The following is a 15,685-nucleotide window of genomic DNA, read 5'->3' on the forward strand; positions in this document are numbered from 1 at the left end:
TTCCTTTGCTGGTGAAATGCGCAAAGAGAGTAAATCAGTTTCAGAAATGCAGGATCATCTGACAAGCATGTCACTCATGGATGTTGTGTTTGGCACGTCACAAACATTAGAATGGATACAAATGAGAGGAGGCGATTTGGCTGGCCTTGCTCTCCTGGTTGCTACTACCTCATAGATCCAAAAAACTCATAATGTTTCCTTTTGTTTCTTTTTTAAGATCCTGCTAAATCAGCAAGTGCTATATGGCTTGGCAGTTTATTGCAAACACCCACATCTGTATGTACGAGGGCAGGCCTCCTGTTCAAAATCTGCTCCCAATTCATTTACCAATTCTGTGATGCTGAACCCTTTCCTGGCCTTAAATTAGAGATGGGGCTGACTTCGCCACTGTCTCTTTGGGAATCTTGCGGAAAGGAGGCCATACGATTAATCTGCTTCTGCGAACCTCAAAGGTCACTACGCGGTGGGCTGCTGTCGACAGTACACCACAGGCAGAGAAGCAACAGCTTGATTAAAGCTGCGCTGGCCAGGCCAGGTAGATTTATGTCTCTGGTATTGTGTGTGGGAGGCTGTGTCCTCATGCAAGTGCTCAGTTTAATTAAGTTTCCCAGTGATTAGCCAGGTCTAACAGTATGCAGCTGGGTTATAGATACGGGGCCACTCTGGCAGGGCTGTTTGGCATTTTGAATCCAGAAGACTTATAGGCAGATTGAGCAATTTGGCTGTATCCAGGTACAGCAGATTTGTCTGCCGACGTTGAGGAGTTGTGTCTAATTATCCTGCAAGGGTTGGTTGATTGAGGAGCGCAGTGCGGTATCCATAGGGAAGGGAGCCAGCCCCTCCTTTAACGTGACTAACCTCCAGGCCGGGAATGTGATGGACCGCTGGCTGTGGGAAAGAGAGAAACAGTGGAGTTAATGAGTCTCAAATGAAGGCAATGACTTCATACTCCATTATTAAATTAGCTTCTAACTGCTGGGAAAGCAGGCTTTTCACATGTGAAAGCAGAGTCATCTTAAATCCGAGAGAGGGCCCCTGAGATATCGGCTGAACAGTAGATGCAGTGCACAGGCTGGGACTGGGACTGTCAGTGGTGTTGCCAATAATTAGGAGGCACAGGGCCATCTGCCTCCACCACAAATGAACGAAGACAAAATCTCCAACCAGTCTGCCCACCGCGAGTTATCCCTGCTATCTTAAATATAACAAGCAGATTTTTTACAGAAGAGGCAGGGAGATCGTGCCTGTAGGCTGCAGGTACTGAATACAGCTTGAGAGCATTCAAAATATAAGAAATCCAGTTCCCAAAGGGGCAAAATTCAAATGTGCACACACTGTAGCACTATGTTTCTTCCTTTTGGCCAAACAATCCATACCAAAACAGAAGAGATGGGTCTTTAAATAAGAAGAGGTTATTCTCATTTCAGGCCATAATGAGTGTCATGAACAAAATTTACAATATAGCAGACATACAACCAGAAATGACATTCTTTAGCATGCAAATCAAAGTCAAGCAGGTATCTCTGATTACCTTACAACTAAACAGAATTAATTTAAGGAACAATTAATAGGCTTATTCTATGCTGAAAAGAGATGAGAGAAAACACAACATTTCGGCTGTGGAGCCTTCTTAAGGTGTGAGGCTTCACAGCCGAAACATTGTTTTCTCTCTTCTCTTTTCAGCCAATAAACCTATTACTTGTTCCTTTGCAGGCTACGCATGCTGATGCAGTTACCCACCTGAACAGAATTAATTTAATCCCATTAAATGATGAGCATCATTGAATAACTATTAGAAATTTCTATAGGTAGATCCCAATTAAATGACTATGGAGTTACATCTTTTCAATAGGAAAAACAGGACTCATGACATTTACTGGTGGGCATGACTTCTGTCACATGCTTTCTGTCTGAAGCTAAATGTCCACTCGGCAAGCATCTGCCCTCACCTTCTCTCGGCGGATGAGCTCAAACGCTGCCAGCAGCTCCCCAGCAGCCTTGCCCCCCCGGTGAACCGTGTACCAGGCTAAGCGGGGGGGGCTGCTCATGATGGGCTGGCACACACAGTGACCCATGAACTCGTCCGCCCCCTGCAGGACACAGGCAGAACAACAGCCTCTCAGTGCAGGAGCAAAGCCTCCAGGCAGCCTCACCAGCCTGGGGTTCCTGTCACTTTCTGAGCACTAAAGCTCAAGGCAAAGTCTAAACCTCAAGCACATTTAGACATGGAAACCACTATTTCACAAGGACATGATGGTCAGCCTGTGATTCCTCTTTACACAAGCACTTGTAATACCAGTCACAGTGGAATCCACTCACAGCACCCGCTGGCCCACGAATGAAGACAATGCTGACAGGTGGGAGGTTCAGACGCGGACTCTCTACAGTGAAGGCACCCTGACACCCTGGCATTCTACCTTGGTGACTGGACCCTTTCACTATGCGATATCAGGTTTGTTTATTGTTGTTTTTTGGATACTAATGAGGTGGAAAACAATTTGGGTAGCAGCGTTAACAGCGTCACAAACAGACAGGCACATGGCTTTTTCAAATCACATCATTATTATATCAGCTTCCCTTCAGTTTTAAAGAGCTTCAGACTGTTTCATTTTAATATGACCTCGCCTGACATTTTATCCTGTATGTGTGACCTACAGGTGGCAGAGTGGTGCAGTGGTCAGCATTGCTGCCTCCCAGCACGGGGCCCTGGGCTTAATCCGTGTGGTGCTGTCTGTGTGGAGCTTGTCTGTTCTTACTGCGTCCATGTGGGTTTTCTCCAGGTGCTCTGGTTGCCTCCCACAGTCCAAAGACATGCTGGCAGGTTAATTGGCTTCCGGGAAAACTAGCCCAAGGGTGAGTGTGTGTGTTTGTGTCTGTGTTTGCCCTGCAATGGACTGGTGTCGTTATGGTCCCCTGCAACCCTGTATTGGATAAAGTGGTTTAGGAAATGGATGGGTCGATGGGAGGATGACCTACACTTCACCAGAAAGACAGTGAGAAAGCTCTCGCTCCATGAACAGCAGGAGAGCTCCAAGGACACTCTTCCATGTTGTCTCAAGTAAAATGAAACCAGACAAGGAATCTAATATACTGTGATTATAGCCAATGAGATCTGGCCAAAGAGGTGTTGTTATTTTCCATTTTCTCCTTCATTCTGGTTATTAGAAAGAAGACATATTAGTTTGCAAAGACGTTTCTTAAGACACCTAATGTTACTAAATTGGTAGTTTCTGCTTATTTTGATGTAGTACTAAAGTAAACAAGCTAAGAGATAATGCATTAACTCCAATAATGGTTTAGAAAATCTGCAAAAGTCTTGCCCCTGCTTCAAGAACAACACCTCTGTGACTGGTTATATTTAAAACCAGCTTCAGATCAGCCCAGTATGTGTATGTGCTCCATGGTACATCTGATTGAAACCGATGAAAAGACAGACAGTACCAATGAACCACACACATATTACATTAACAGGACAAATCCCAATAAAGAAACCATACACCGCGTCAGACTATAACTGAAGAGACCATTTGTGCAGTGAGAAACTGCAATGATTATGAGGTAATGTCTTACTAGTCATATCTTGCAATCGCCAGTTATTGCAAGTGTAGTATTTAGCTTAAAAAAAAACTTGTAGATAAGTACAAGAAAATAAACTTATTTTTGAAATTGTTGTATCACATTCTATTTTTCTTCTCATTTTCTGTGTATCTGTCCTGATTTCTTTATCTATTTGTGCATGAAATGGACTCGCTGTCTACGATCACCATTCCTGTTAGTCATCTGCAGGAAGACCTCATCTGAACACCAGTACTGTACGACTTCACTGCGACTCACATAGGTGTCCTCATCAAAGATCTCCACCACGATGTTGGGGGGGTTCTGCTCTGTGACCTTAGGGTCCCCGAAGATCTCAATTTCGTAGAAGATGAGGGTCTGGTCCCAGGTGGGGTTCAGCGTGTTGCGGATTGTCACGGTCTTCTGGCTCTGGTGGAGAAAGGACACGATGGCGTAGGGGTCTGTAGAAGCAGGGTCACAGATACGATATGGTTTAGTTAGTTAAAATAGTGGATTCTAAAGCAGTTTAAGGCAGACAAAAAAATCCATAAATTTCACGAATAAGAGAAGATGCTTTATTTTTAAAAAGAGAGTGGGGAGCTCCACTGGCTTGTCTGCTGCAAAGCAACAAGGGTCTAATTCTAAACTGAAAAGGCAAAGTGCTTTTCAAGTACTGTGATCCTCTTCAGGAGTGTGTAGGAAAGAGGGAGATGACAGAAACATGAGCCGTTGTATCGAACGGATGAAAGTAAAAAGGAGATTTATCCACTGAGAAAACATTTTTTGTTACAGTTTTTAAAGGTTTTGCAACGTTTTAAGAGGCTTTTTCCTTTTTTTGTAATTCTATAATCGTTTCAGGCTGCTAATCTTGTAACACTGCACCCTGATGAAAGTTAGTGTCTCTGAATTGATTGTTGCTGCTCTTTATCCCGTTCTATGAATTAACAATGCTGTAGAGAGCTTTTCATTGGATCCTTCAATTTTCTACATACTGTATTGTCAATCAAAAGCAGAAACCGCAAAACAGCCATCTAATCCCCACTCCTCACTTTTTTTCAGTCGGAAACAAGCAGATGCGTTGCCAAAGGTTAGTCAGAAACTGAATTCTCAAATCCTAAAACATCAAAAAGGAAGAAGCCATGCTTTCTTTTTTGAAAACCTTTTTTTGTTAAAACATATTCCAAAACAAGAACAAAAATAAATAACATAAAAGCCATAGGAATGCCAAAACCTCCATCAGAATAAATTCCTTGGTAGTTTATTATGTTCAGACATGTAAATGGGTGCCTGGGGATTGTTTCACTTGGAAAAATCAAAGCAGCTTCGCTAAGTGCAGGCTAACCTTTCCCCTTCGTGAACACGAGCTTCAAGGGAAGAAAAAAGAGAAGCATTAAATGTTTAGTTGTTTTTTTAGGTTGGGTTTAAAAATGTTCCTGATTTAATTTTGTAAAAATAAATGCACTGATATCCTGTGCCTGTGCCAGCAGTGGAAAATGGTGCACAGATCTGAATCAGGCTCAGAGGTAATAACAATAAACAGACAGTGTGGGGCAGAGACAGCGTCCCCAGGGCCTGGCATCCTTCCGCAGTGTAGGGTGCCATTGCTGTGTGGGGATTTATTCTTCTTGTCAGCTGCAGTAATTAAACAGCTTTACTGGTACCGATATTGGACTGGTCTGCAAAACCTAGTTGCCGTAGTCCATACAGAAATAACAATCCATTTAACAAGTTCTGAACCTTACGGCTATTTTAGGAACTAAAATTTTCATGGAAAACCCAAAGTATCTGTGGCTTACTCCAAGAAAATATCAAAGGAAAGGGATTAGGAATCAGATGACACTAACTTTTTTTATTTATAAATAAATCATGATTTATAATGAGCCTAAGTATAATCCTCTTATTTTAAAATTGGTTTATAGGATGTATTAATTTAATGGGCAGCAGAAGCTTGTTTCCATTATCTTGTTGCTTAATGGAAAAAAAAGCCATTCTTTCATCAAGTCTCTTTTCCACCAAATTAATATTGCGAATCTCTCTTGTCTAGTGGCAATCCAGCTTTGTTGATGCAGTAAAAACAAAAAACAATTTAGCGGCGCTTGTGAAAAAAAGCCCTAGCTTTAGTTTCTGCTCATTTCAGCAAATTGTGAAAGACGCAAAACGTACTGTAGCACATCCCTAAAGAAATTACATAAAACGTAAGCACAACATTATTAAAAAAACAAGTAATAGGTTTATTCCATGCTGAAAAAAAGAAGAAAGAGAACACAACGTTTCGGCCGTGGAGCCTTCTTCAGGTGTGAGGGTGTGCTCATCAGGCTTCAGGTGTGTGACACACCTGAAGAAGGCTCCACGGCCGAAACGTTGTGTTCTCTTTCTTCTTTTTTTCAGCATGGAATAAACCTATTACTTGTTCCTTTGCAGCCTACGCATGCTGACGCAGCTACCCAGTTCTTTAGCAATGAACTCGAACATCTGGTCTAAATGCTTTCTCACTCTTCAGCTGCACGTACTGTGGACTGCAAGATGTATTCCACAGCTCCTGCGAGTTCCGTAGCGCAATCGATCCGATGTGACTTGAAGCCCGTCATCTTTTCTGTTTCCATTCCACACAAAACCAGGGTGCCTGGTTGACACTGTCAGGATGTAATTATCTGGGCGTTTCGTTAATTTGCTGATTACAGAACCCGTGCCTGAAACTGTCCCTTGGGCCAGAGACACTGGGCACTGCCCCAGAGACACCCAGAGGGGTGTGCTGATGCCCATGTGCTCGACACGCTACACTGTAGTGCCATTTAAAAACTTGTTTTCCCAAATGAAACTCTCATTTTCCCAATGAAACCGATGTGTGTGTGCATTCCTCCAGTACTATGTACCTCTTCAAGGATAGTCTCATCCTCATACTTATTTGTCCCTGTATACAGCCTTTCCTTACTTAACCTCCTTTTGCTCTGTATTTCTTTTGAAACCATTTTGTGCCCTGAAATGTGCATCTACATCCACCATGCAAAGTGGTTTTCAGCTAACAGGTCCCTGGACTCCCATAAGAAAAAAAAAACCTTTCAGACACTCAAAGCCCTTCTGAGTGAGCAGCACAATGTGGCGGTAGTTACAGCTGCTGCCTCACAGCTCTTGAGTCAACTGTGTAACTGTGGACAGGGCACCTGTTGTGTGGAGTTTGCATGTTCCCCACCAGTTCCCTGGAATTTCTAGACAGTCTTGTTAATGTACATGTTAGTACCACGTGATGGACTGGTGTCCCAACCCAGATAACTCCTGTGTCTACTGTCTGTTTTGGACTAAACGGCTACTGATAATGGATATAATGGATGGTTGGGAATCCTCACTGCAATGTGCTTTAAGAAGCAATAACTGAGCGATGGCTGGAAATGCAATGGTGGTGGTCAGCGACCAGGAAACTCAGAAAAGAAAAAAATGCACTCTGACACCGAGTGGGATGTGATCAGAGCAGGAGTCTTGACTATTCTACCTCTAGACTGCTTAAAATGCAAGAGGAGGAGAGGGGGAGGGCTCCTCAGTCTGAATGCCCTTTAAGATATACTAGTCAGTGAAGGTTGCAATAACAATAGAGATGTTCTTCTCTGTTTTACAAACAAATATGGAGTCACGTCTGTTTTCCATATCAGAAAAACGTTCACTGATTTAGAAATTACAGAGAGCACTCCAGCTAATAGGACTGAACAGTGGTACTGTAAAAGGAGTAAAAAGATACAGAATAAAAAGCACTGATAATGAGAGAGCAGGGTTAGGGTCACATGCTTAGGAACCTAGTAAGAGGAAAATTATTTACTTTCCTTCTGGGTCCAAATGTTATGATATTAAACACAGGGTGCATATCAGTCCAGTAAAATGACCCTCTGACAGCTTTTTAATTAATAAACCAGTTCCACTACGTGAGCAGCCTGAGATAAAACGATACAATTCGTTCGGCTACCTAGACAGTTCTGAGAAACAACGTGTTAGCTTGCTAATCCTTCGTATGCATTCCTCCATCTCTCTGCTGTCTGCTGTCTCTCCCTCTCCACAGCAAAACATGATCTGCCCATCGTGGTAGGACTGAAGCCATGCCAGTCCTGCGGTTACCTCACTGCTGTCTTAATGTAGGATTATTAATGAAAGAAGACAGTGACAGGGCGATTAGCATCAACTTCTATTAAGACAGGGTGATGAGAAAATGGCAAGAGATTCCCAGCCAATTCAAAGCTGGTGCTTAAAGGGGAATTAAACACGGGTTTGTGGAATGGGACCAGCGCACAATAGCTGGGCACACACTTAGCGAACACCATGTTTCCAGCCCTCATTCACTGAACTCTGCAGACGGTTTCAGTGTGCCTGGATCAACAAGTTGCTCGCAACCATGTTAACATGACAACTGGAGCGACTGCACCTCACTCAGTGCCTACACTGCTTAATGCATTCCTTTACACACTGGCTATCTCAGTGGTACAGCACACCAGCTCCCCCTGAGCAGCATGGTTTGTGCCTTGAAAAGCTCTAGCCCTGACCTTTCAGAGACTGGGAAGAATGACTCAGACTGTGGGCTGGTTTTGCCACAGCTGTAAATCTGATGCTATGTGCTTTGAAAGGCTTGTGTCTTTCCTCCAAAAACAGCAATCCATGCCAGAGCAGTATTTTACTCAGTCTTACATCAGCACTTCGTATTACTGCTCTTATTAAGTCTATTTATATTTTTCATCCACTTTCATGCTGTGTAATGTGACCTCACAGCACTTTAATGAAAGACCGTTACTGAGATTCATTTCTTTCCTCTTTTTGAAGCACAAAATTACTCCATCCAATTTGTAGATCGGTAGAGGAAGTGACTGTAATATTCGAAAATGTTAGCAGAAAAACTTTTTTCTCATTTGAACATCCATCCATTTTCTTACCGCTTTCTCTAACAGAGTCATGGAGGAGCCGGAGCCTGTCCCAGCAAGCAACAGGCGCAGCAGGACACCGGTCCACTGCAGGGTACACACACAGACAGACACGCACACACTCACACCAGGGCCAATTTTACAGAAGCAAATTCTATCAGCACGTCTTTGGACTGTGAGAGGAAACTGGAGCACCCAGAGGAAGCCCATGCAAACACAGGGAGACCATTCAAACTCCACACAGACAGCACCCCAGGAACTGAAGCAATGCTGACCCCTGCGCCACCTCACCACCTTTTTATTTGAGCAGAGATTTCATTGAGTGAGTAAAAGGGTGCCATGACTACGTGCCTGAGAAGCTGTCCTTGTCCATCGCGATGAGCTCCCTGGCCTGGTACATGTAGCATCGCAAGTGGTACCGGGTTCCACCTGCAGGGCGACACAACACCGATACTCTGGCACAAGGTACTCACAGCACATGTCATGGCAGCCAGCAAACACACTCAGGTGTTTTATTATCAGTCATGTAATATTTTCAACTGCTCTCCACTGGTTTTGTCCTGTTGCAGCTAGGAGCACCTGTTCAGAACAGAACTGCAGTCTGTGAACCTGTCCCGATGAACGCGATCTCTTTCTAGGTTGAACTGAAAAAATATTTGACTGACATTGGTTTAAAATTAAAGCTGATTAACAAGACAGACAGTCAGATGAAATGTTATTAAACTTTTCACATGCAATGTTTAATCTTTTCCCTGGTAGTCAGAGGGCAGGCTAAAGTGTCTAACTCCTCTGCCCTTCAGAAGGTGCCTGGTCAATTATTCTTGATGGTCGTATTCTAGGAACCTGGTCAAGACATCAGAACCCCCCCAGGTGGGAAATATCTAGATCTGATTTATACTATACATAGAATTGATCCTAAACTGCACAATTGTTCAAGAAATCTTGTTGCCTCCCAGACTTCACACAAAAGAGGCCCAGGCGTTTGGCCTGTTTTCGGTCAAGCTTGGAAAATAATTTCAAGCAGCAAAAAGGTTCAGTGGTAATCCAATACAGGATGAAGGAGAAAATGAACATCACAAACCTAAGCAAGGTAGGTGGTTTAGAGGTATTTGTGTCTCCCAGAATCTAATAAATGCTGCATGACACATGATTTAGTTCTATGCAGATGTTGGAATCAGCTGAGGTCAGGAAACAGATTTGATCACCACAGTTAGAAAGAAAAGTTTTTCATCTGCCTGTTGTGGAGGACTGCTTCACACTGGCTGGTTTTCTTTTTTCATAATGGCCTACCCGGGTGTAGGAATTCTGCAGAGTATGACCAGAAGAGAGGGAACATCCGCTCTTCATTAACTACAGGCTGGCCAGCCCTCCCAGTGGCCTCCTGCACTTCAGTGGCACTGGCAGAGTGGCACGAGCCGGCTCTGCAGAACTGATGGCATTGCGAACTACAGTGGAGAGTGTGTGGGGACACTAAAGAAACTTCTGGGAAAGATCTCGGCCGAATTCGGTTACTCATCGTTGTGCCCATTCTTTAAAAATCTTGATGATATCAGTGGGAAATAATGTATCTGATAGGTCTGGCAGTTTGTTGTAGTTTTCATACAGCTGTTTCTTGAAAAACAATAGTGTGTCAGCTTTAACAACATGGCTGAAGAGCTTGTTCCACACTCCCACAACCCTCGATGTAAAGAAGAGCCTCTGGTTCTCTGATTTAAATACACTTCCACATAGTTTCCACCTGTGCCCTCTGGTGCACATTTCATTGCTTCAGGAGAGTCCTAATCAAGGGTTCACATGATATTCAGCTTATCCAATAACAGCCCTGCTCTTAATGTAGCGCTCTTTCAGCCAGCTCAAGTGTAGCAGGTGTGTGTGTTTCTCTGCTCTGAGCTCAGAGCCCCTCCTGTGACGGTCTCCAGTCAGCCCTAACTGGGGGCTGGTACTCACTATCAAACATGCAGGAGATGGTGGGACGGTTCACCCCAAAACTGGCAGTTGCTGATTTGTCATCGCTCTTGTCTTCCGATACACCTCCCTGGTAAAACAAAGCAGAAGCTTTATGAGGGACAGCAGCCTTTGTCTCCTGCTCGTCCAATGAGACGCCATCTCCAGCCTGAGTCGCCCTGGTCTGCAGGGATCAGAGCACACCAGGTAAGTTAGAAGACAGAAAGAAAGATAAACTGTGGATAGCTGCTCTACAATTCAAGATTCTTTGTTTTTTCAGTTTCTAAAGTGTACCCTGAGAACTGCTGCTGAATGGTTTGTGAAATGCAAAAGCCTCACAAACGCACAGAGCTGGCAGACATCACAGCAGTCTGAGCATCTGTCAGCACAGGAATGCTACAAGAGCACACAACAAACACACAATAACAGGGCTCTCACAACAAGAATACAACACTGGGGCTCTCACAACAAGCACACAACCCTAGGGCTCTCACAATGAGCACACAACGCCGGGGCTCTCACAACAAGCGCACAATGCTGGGGCTCTTACAATGAGCACACAACCCTAGGGCTCTCACACCAAAAACACAACTCTAGGGCTCTCACACCAAAAACACAACTCTAGGGCTCTCACACCAAACAAGCAACACCGGGAATCTCACAACAAGCACACAACGCCGGGGCTCTCACAACAAGCGCACAACGCCGGGGCTCTCACAACAAGCACACAACACCCTGCCTTGGTTCCTTTCAGCTGAGCGCTTGCCCACAGTGGAGAGGAGCTGAGGCCCTGAGGATCTGTACCCAGCAATAACCCGGAGCTCTGAGCCCCCCAACCATGAAGCGCCCAGTTGCCTCCTCAGAGCTGCGCCCCTCTGCTTCAGTGGAGAGGGTCAGCAGTTTTAAATTCCTGGGAGTTAACATCACAGAGGACTTAACCTGGACCCATCACACCAACACTGTGGTCAAAACAGCACAGCAGCGCCTATTCTTTCTCCGCAGGCTAAAGATGTTCGGCATGCCATCAAATATCCAGGCCAGCTCCTACAGGCGCACTATTGAGAGCGTCCTGACTGATTGCATCACTGCCTGGTATGGGAACTGCTCTGCCCGGGATCGCAAAGTACTGCAGAGGGTGGTGAAGTCAGCGCAGCTCACTACCGGCTGTGAGCTACCAAACATCCAGAATATCTACTCAGCAGGATGTCTTAAGAAGTCCAGGTCCATTCTCAAGGACCCCAGTCATCCCAGTCACAAACTGTTTTCTCTCCAACCGTCTGGTAAACGGTACCGAAGCATTCGGTCCAAGTCCAACAGACTACGGAACAGCTTCTACCTCCAGGCAATAAGACTGCAGTTCCTTCAGCAAATCACCCCTAATGGCTATATGGACATACAGTTTTCACTGTATTCGGCATATTGCACTACTTGGACATAATGTATTGCAAGTAATAGGTTTATTACATGCTGAAAAGAGAAGAAAGAAAACAGAACGTTTCGGCCGTGGAGGCTTCTTCAGGTGTGAGAAAGACAGGGCAGTAAGCAAAGGTGATTTAGCGGGAGAACAAAAGCTGGGAGACAGGAGGAGCGAGGGGCAGGAGCAGGGGACAGAAAGAGAGGCCAGTAACTACTGCTGCACGCTGTACTGTTGTGCATTTGATAAAGAAACTTTGATTGATTGCCTCCGCGGGGGGGCTAGTCTTACCAGGGACCCCTCCAGGGCGAAGACCGCAGCCGGGCCCGTCTTCTCCAGCGGCTCCATGCGGCAGCGCCAGCGCCGGCGCCGGAAGGTGTCAGTCTTGCGCTGCTTCAGGTGGAACCTCCAGCCGAAGAGCGAGGCGTACTCCCAGCCCTCGCGCTCCGTCTCGTCCGGCCGCTGCTGCAGGGAGAGAGAGCGGCCAGGGAGCAACACTTCAGGAACAGTTTGTGGCCATGTCTTACCGATCTACCGCCGGGCTCCCACAGACACGCGAGTGTGCGCCATGTCTTACCGATCTACCGCCGGGGTCCCACAGACACGCAAGTGTGCGCCATGTCTTACCGATCTACCGCCGGGGTCCCACAGACACGTGAGTGTGCGCCATGTCTTACCGATCTACCGCCGGGCTCCCACAGACACGCGAGTGTGCGCCATGTCTTACCGATCTACCGCCGGGGTCCCACAGACACGCAAGTGTGCGCCATGTCTTACCGATCTACCGCCGGGCTCCCACAGACACGCGAGTGTGCGCCATGTCTTACCGATCTACCGCCGGGGTCCCACAGACACGCAAGTGTGCGCCATGTCTTACCGATCTACCGCCGGGGTCCCACAGACACGCGAGTGTGCGCCATGTCTTACCGATCTACCGCCGGGCTCCCACAGACACGCGAGTGTGCGCCATGTATTATGTGTTTATAAATACAATCAACACTCTTAAGATTTTTTAATTTTTCTCTTCGGGATCATGCTCTATTTCGCACCAGTATTTACCAATGATGCAATGTCCTGTCTGATTTTAACTGTAGAGAACAAAAACAGGAATAGAGCTCCTTTTTAAATGTTCTCAACTTAACATTTTAATACTATTTGACTTTTATTCTACAGATAGATTTTACAAAACCTGAGCACTAAAATTATTTTAGCCCACCACATATTTAAACGTTTAGAGTTTTAATTGGTAAGAAATGTAACACTCAAGTGTCCGATGCATATAAGAACATAAAACCCTGTTCTTAAAGGTTCTTCATGCTGAAATCTGACGACAGATGTCTAATGGACAACAGGGAGACTACAGAAATAGGACTGGTTTTGAAATCGTGAACGGAGTGTGGACAGGATTCCCTGATGTTCATTGAGCACTTTAAAATTTACATCCACCCATTTTCTAACCGCTTTATCCTGCACAGCGGCGCGGGGGAGCCAGAGCCTGTCCCACCAAGCCATGGGCACAAGGCAGCGCACACCTGGTGGCTCTGTGGCTCAGGATCTGCGCCCGTGGCTGGAAGGTTGCCGGTTCAAATCCTGCAGCTGTCAGAAGAATCCTACTCCTGAGCAAGGCCCTAAACCCCAGCTGCTCCAGGGGCGCTGTACAATGGCTGACCCTGTGCTCTGACCCCAAGCTTCTCTCCCTGTCTGTGTGTCTCATGGAGAGCAAGCTGGGGTATGCAAAAAGATGAATTCCAAATGCAAGAAACTGTATATGGTTAATGAAGTAATCTAATCTTATCTTACCCTGGACGGGACACCAGCCCATCGCAGGGCACACACAGACACTGCTAAACACTGCACCACTGTACCACCCTCACTTACTGTATTTCCTGAAGTAAACTTCCATTCAGTGTTCATTCAGCACCACCTAGAGGCTATTACTGTTATAACAACATCAGATGGGCACCTCAGGATTCCTTGTTGCTCAGATTTCAGAAGCGAGTTAAAGTTGAGTTTTGATCAATATATTTTGCTACATGTTGAGACATGCAAAAAACTAAATACTTCCGTTTAAAAAAAAACTTAAATTATAAGTGTTTGTGTGAATTTTAAGTCACCCTATAATACAGGAAATGGGTTCTAAACACGAACCAGAATCGGCTCAAGTTACAATGTCTCTGCCTTTTGTGTCCCAGCAATGGTAAATCAGGTTAGCGTTTTTTACATTGAGCCTTACAAGCAAGACATAACTTTCTGCTTGTGAAAACTAGCCAGCGGCTCCCCTCTGTGAGCGCATGAGGAAATGCTCTGCAAAAACGCAGCGACTTGGAATGAGCTGAAATGCATCTTCTCGAACGCAGAGGTGGTGCTGAGTGAGCAGAATGCTCTGTTGAGGTGGATCTGGGGACGAAACTGTATTTCTGTGGGCAGGCCCGCGGCCGCAGTACCTTCCTCAGCGCCTCCATCCTCTTCATGTCTCTTCGGCGCAACCGCACCCAGCGCCGGCGCCGGTTAGTGTGGTACATCTTCTCGGAGGGCACCCAGGACTTGGGCTTGCGGTCTGGGGGGATGGTGATGCCGTATTCCCAGCCTGTCGGAACAAGCAGTGACACCCCGTTACTGCAAGGGAACGCAAGGGAAGGAAAGCCGACGGCACTCGGCTCAGGCAGTGAGATCACCAGGATTTACTACTTGATATCTCTCTAGACATCATTCCATTGGCGTCAGACTCCAAACCCCGGTGCTGGCCTACAGGGATCCCGAGGGGATCCCATAACTGTGGGACACAGCCAGGCCCCGTGTTCCTGCTGGGGCACTGAGATCTGTTTTCTCTCGCCAACTGGCACTGCCATGTCTGAGGGGCTGCGAGTCCCAGGCCTGACTGTTCTCTCTGCTGCCCCCCAGTGGTGGAGCAACTAACTTGCCACAGCCAGAACCACAGACTCGGCTTCTGGAAGAAACTGAAAACTCATTTCTTCACGACCAGAGACCAACCCCCACTTACTGACTATGCCCTTATGTTATTAACTTATGTTTCTTCAGTAGCACTGAAACCCTTCAGTGATTATTTAGTCGTACAATACACCTTCCTATTGGTACGTGACACTGATTCCTAAGTTATTCTTCATTTTCATTGTAAACAAACCTCGCTCACCCTGATGTATAACATAACAATTGTCTGAAACCAGCGGATTAGGATTATAAAATGATGTTGAGATACAGTTCACTCTTTTTGTTGCTTTTTCCTCCGCAGTTCAAAGTGGTTCGCTGTGCTGGCTCCTGGCTGATGTTTTATTTTAATATAATCTTCTCCCCATGGGTTGGATGAGGCTCTCTTGAGTTGTCTTACATCATAGCAGTGATTCATGTGTGAACCCTTGGCCGAATCACACAATGTGTCCAGCGAGGGATGAGTTATGAAGAGCAGTGATGTGATGGACTGCTTGTGGTTTCATTGGTTAACCAGTGAATCTGTGTAACCTGGTAACTGCCGCTGTAATGATAAACAGGGTTTGTAATATATGTTATTTTTCTTGGACTGCATTGTACTTCACTACTGTATGGGGAAAGCCTGAATTCCTTTAACTTAGCTCTGTGTAGCATCTGCTCACCTAGCCTGCTCAAGATACAATGGAAGGATACAGTATGTTGTGCTTAAGGCTGCTCATACAACTTTCAACGACACAGTAAACCCTCAGTTTAATGGATTTACAGAGGTGAAGGGGTGTCTGTTATTGCTGACTGTCCATTAAATCACGAATGATGTTTTTTTAAATCCAAAATCACAAAGGATCAGATCCTTGAGGCCCCTCGGTCTCTGTGACGTGCTGACTTTACGGGTGTCAACGTGTGAAAGCCCTCAGCAGCCGCATATAGCAAT

The 15,685-nt window shown here is 45.6% G+C and overlaps 1 protein-coding gene across 7 annotated transcripts in view; it reads right to left on the reverse strand.

Moving 5' to 3' along the window:
* dysf (dysferlin, limb girdle muscular dystrophy 2B (autosomal recessive)) overlaps positions 1–15,685 on the reverse strand; it is a 130,060-nt gene that overhangs the window by 48,156 nt on the left and 66,219 nt on the right. For all 7 annotated transcript variants that reach the window (XM_088919824.1, XM_088919827.1, XM_088919829.1 and 4 more), the window contains 7 exons: positions 14,253–14,395; positions 12,100–12,273; positions 10,398–10,485; positions 8,802–8,879; positions 3,835–4,016; positions 1,950–2,090; positions 859–888 (listed from right to left, as the gene is read on the reverse strand). In XM_088919824.1, the coding sequence (XP_088775950.1) occupies positions 859–888; positions 1,950–2,090; positions 3,835–4,016; positions 8,802–8,879; positions 10,398–10,485; positions 12,100–12,273; positions 14,253–14,395 (836 nt within the window). The remainder of the gene's footprint in view (positions 1–858; positions 889–1,949; positions 2,091–3,834; positions 4,017–8,801; positions 8,880–10,397; positions 10,486–12,099; positions 12,274–14,252; positions 14,396–15,685) is intronic.

Source organism: Atractosteus spatula, chromosome 1, assembly GCF_055471065.1.
Source record: "Atractosteus spatula isolate fAtrSpa1 chromosome 1, fAtrSpa1.hap1, whole genome shotgun sequence".
NCBI lineage: Eukaryota > Metazoa > Chordata > Actinopteri > Semionotiformes > Lepisosteidae > Atractosteus > Atractosteus spatula.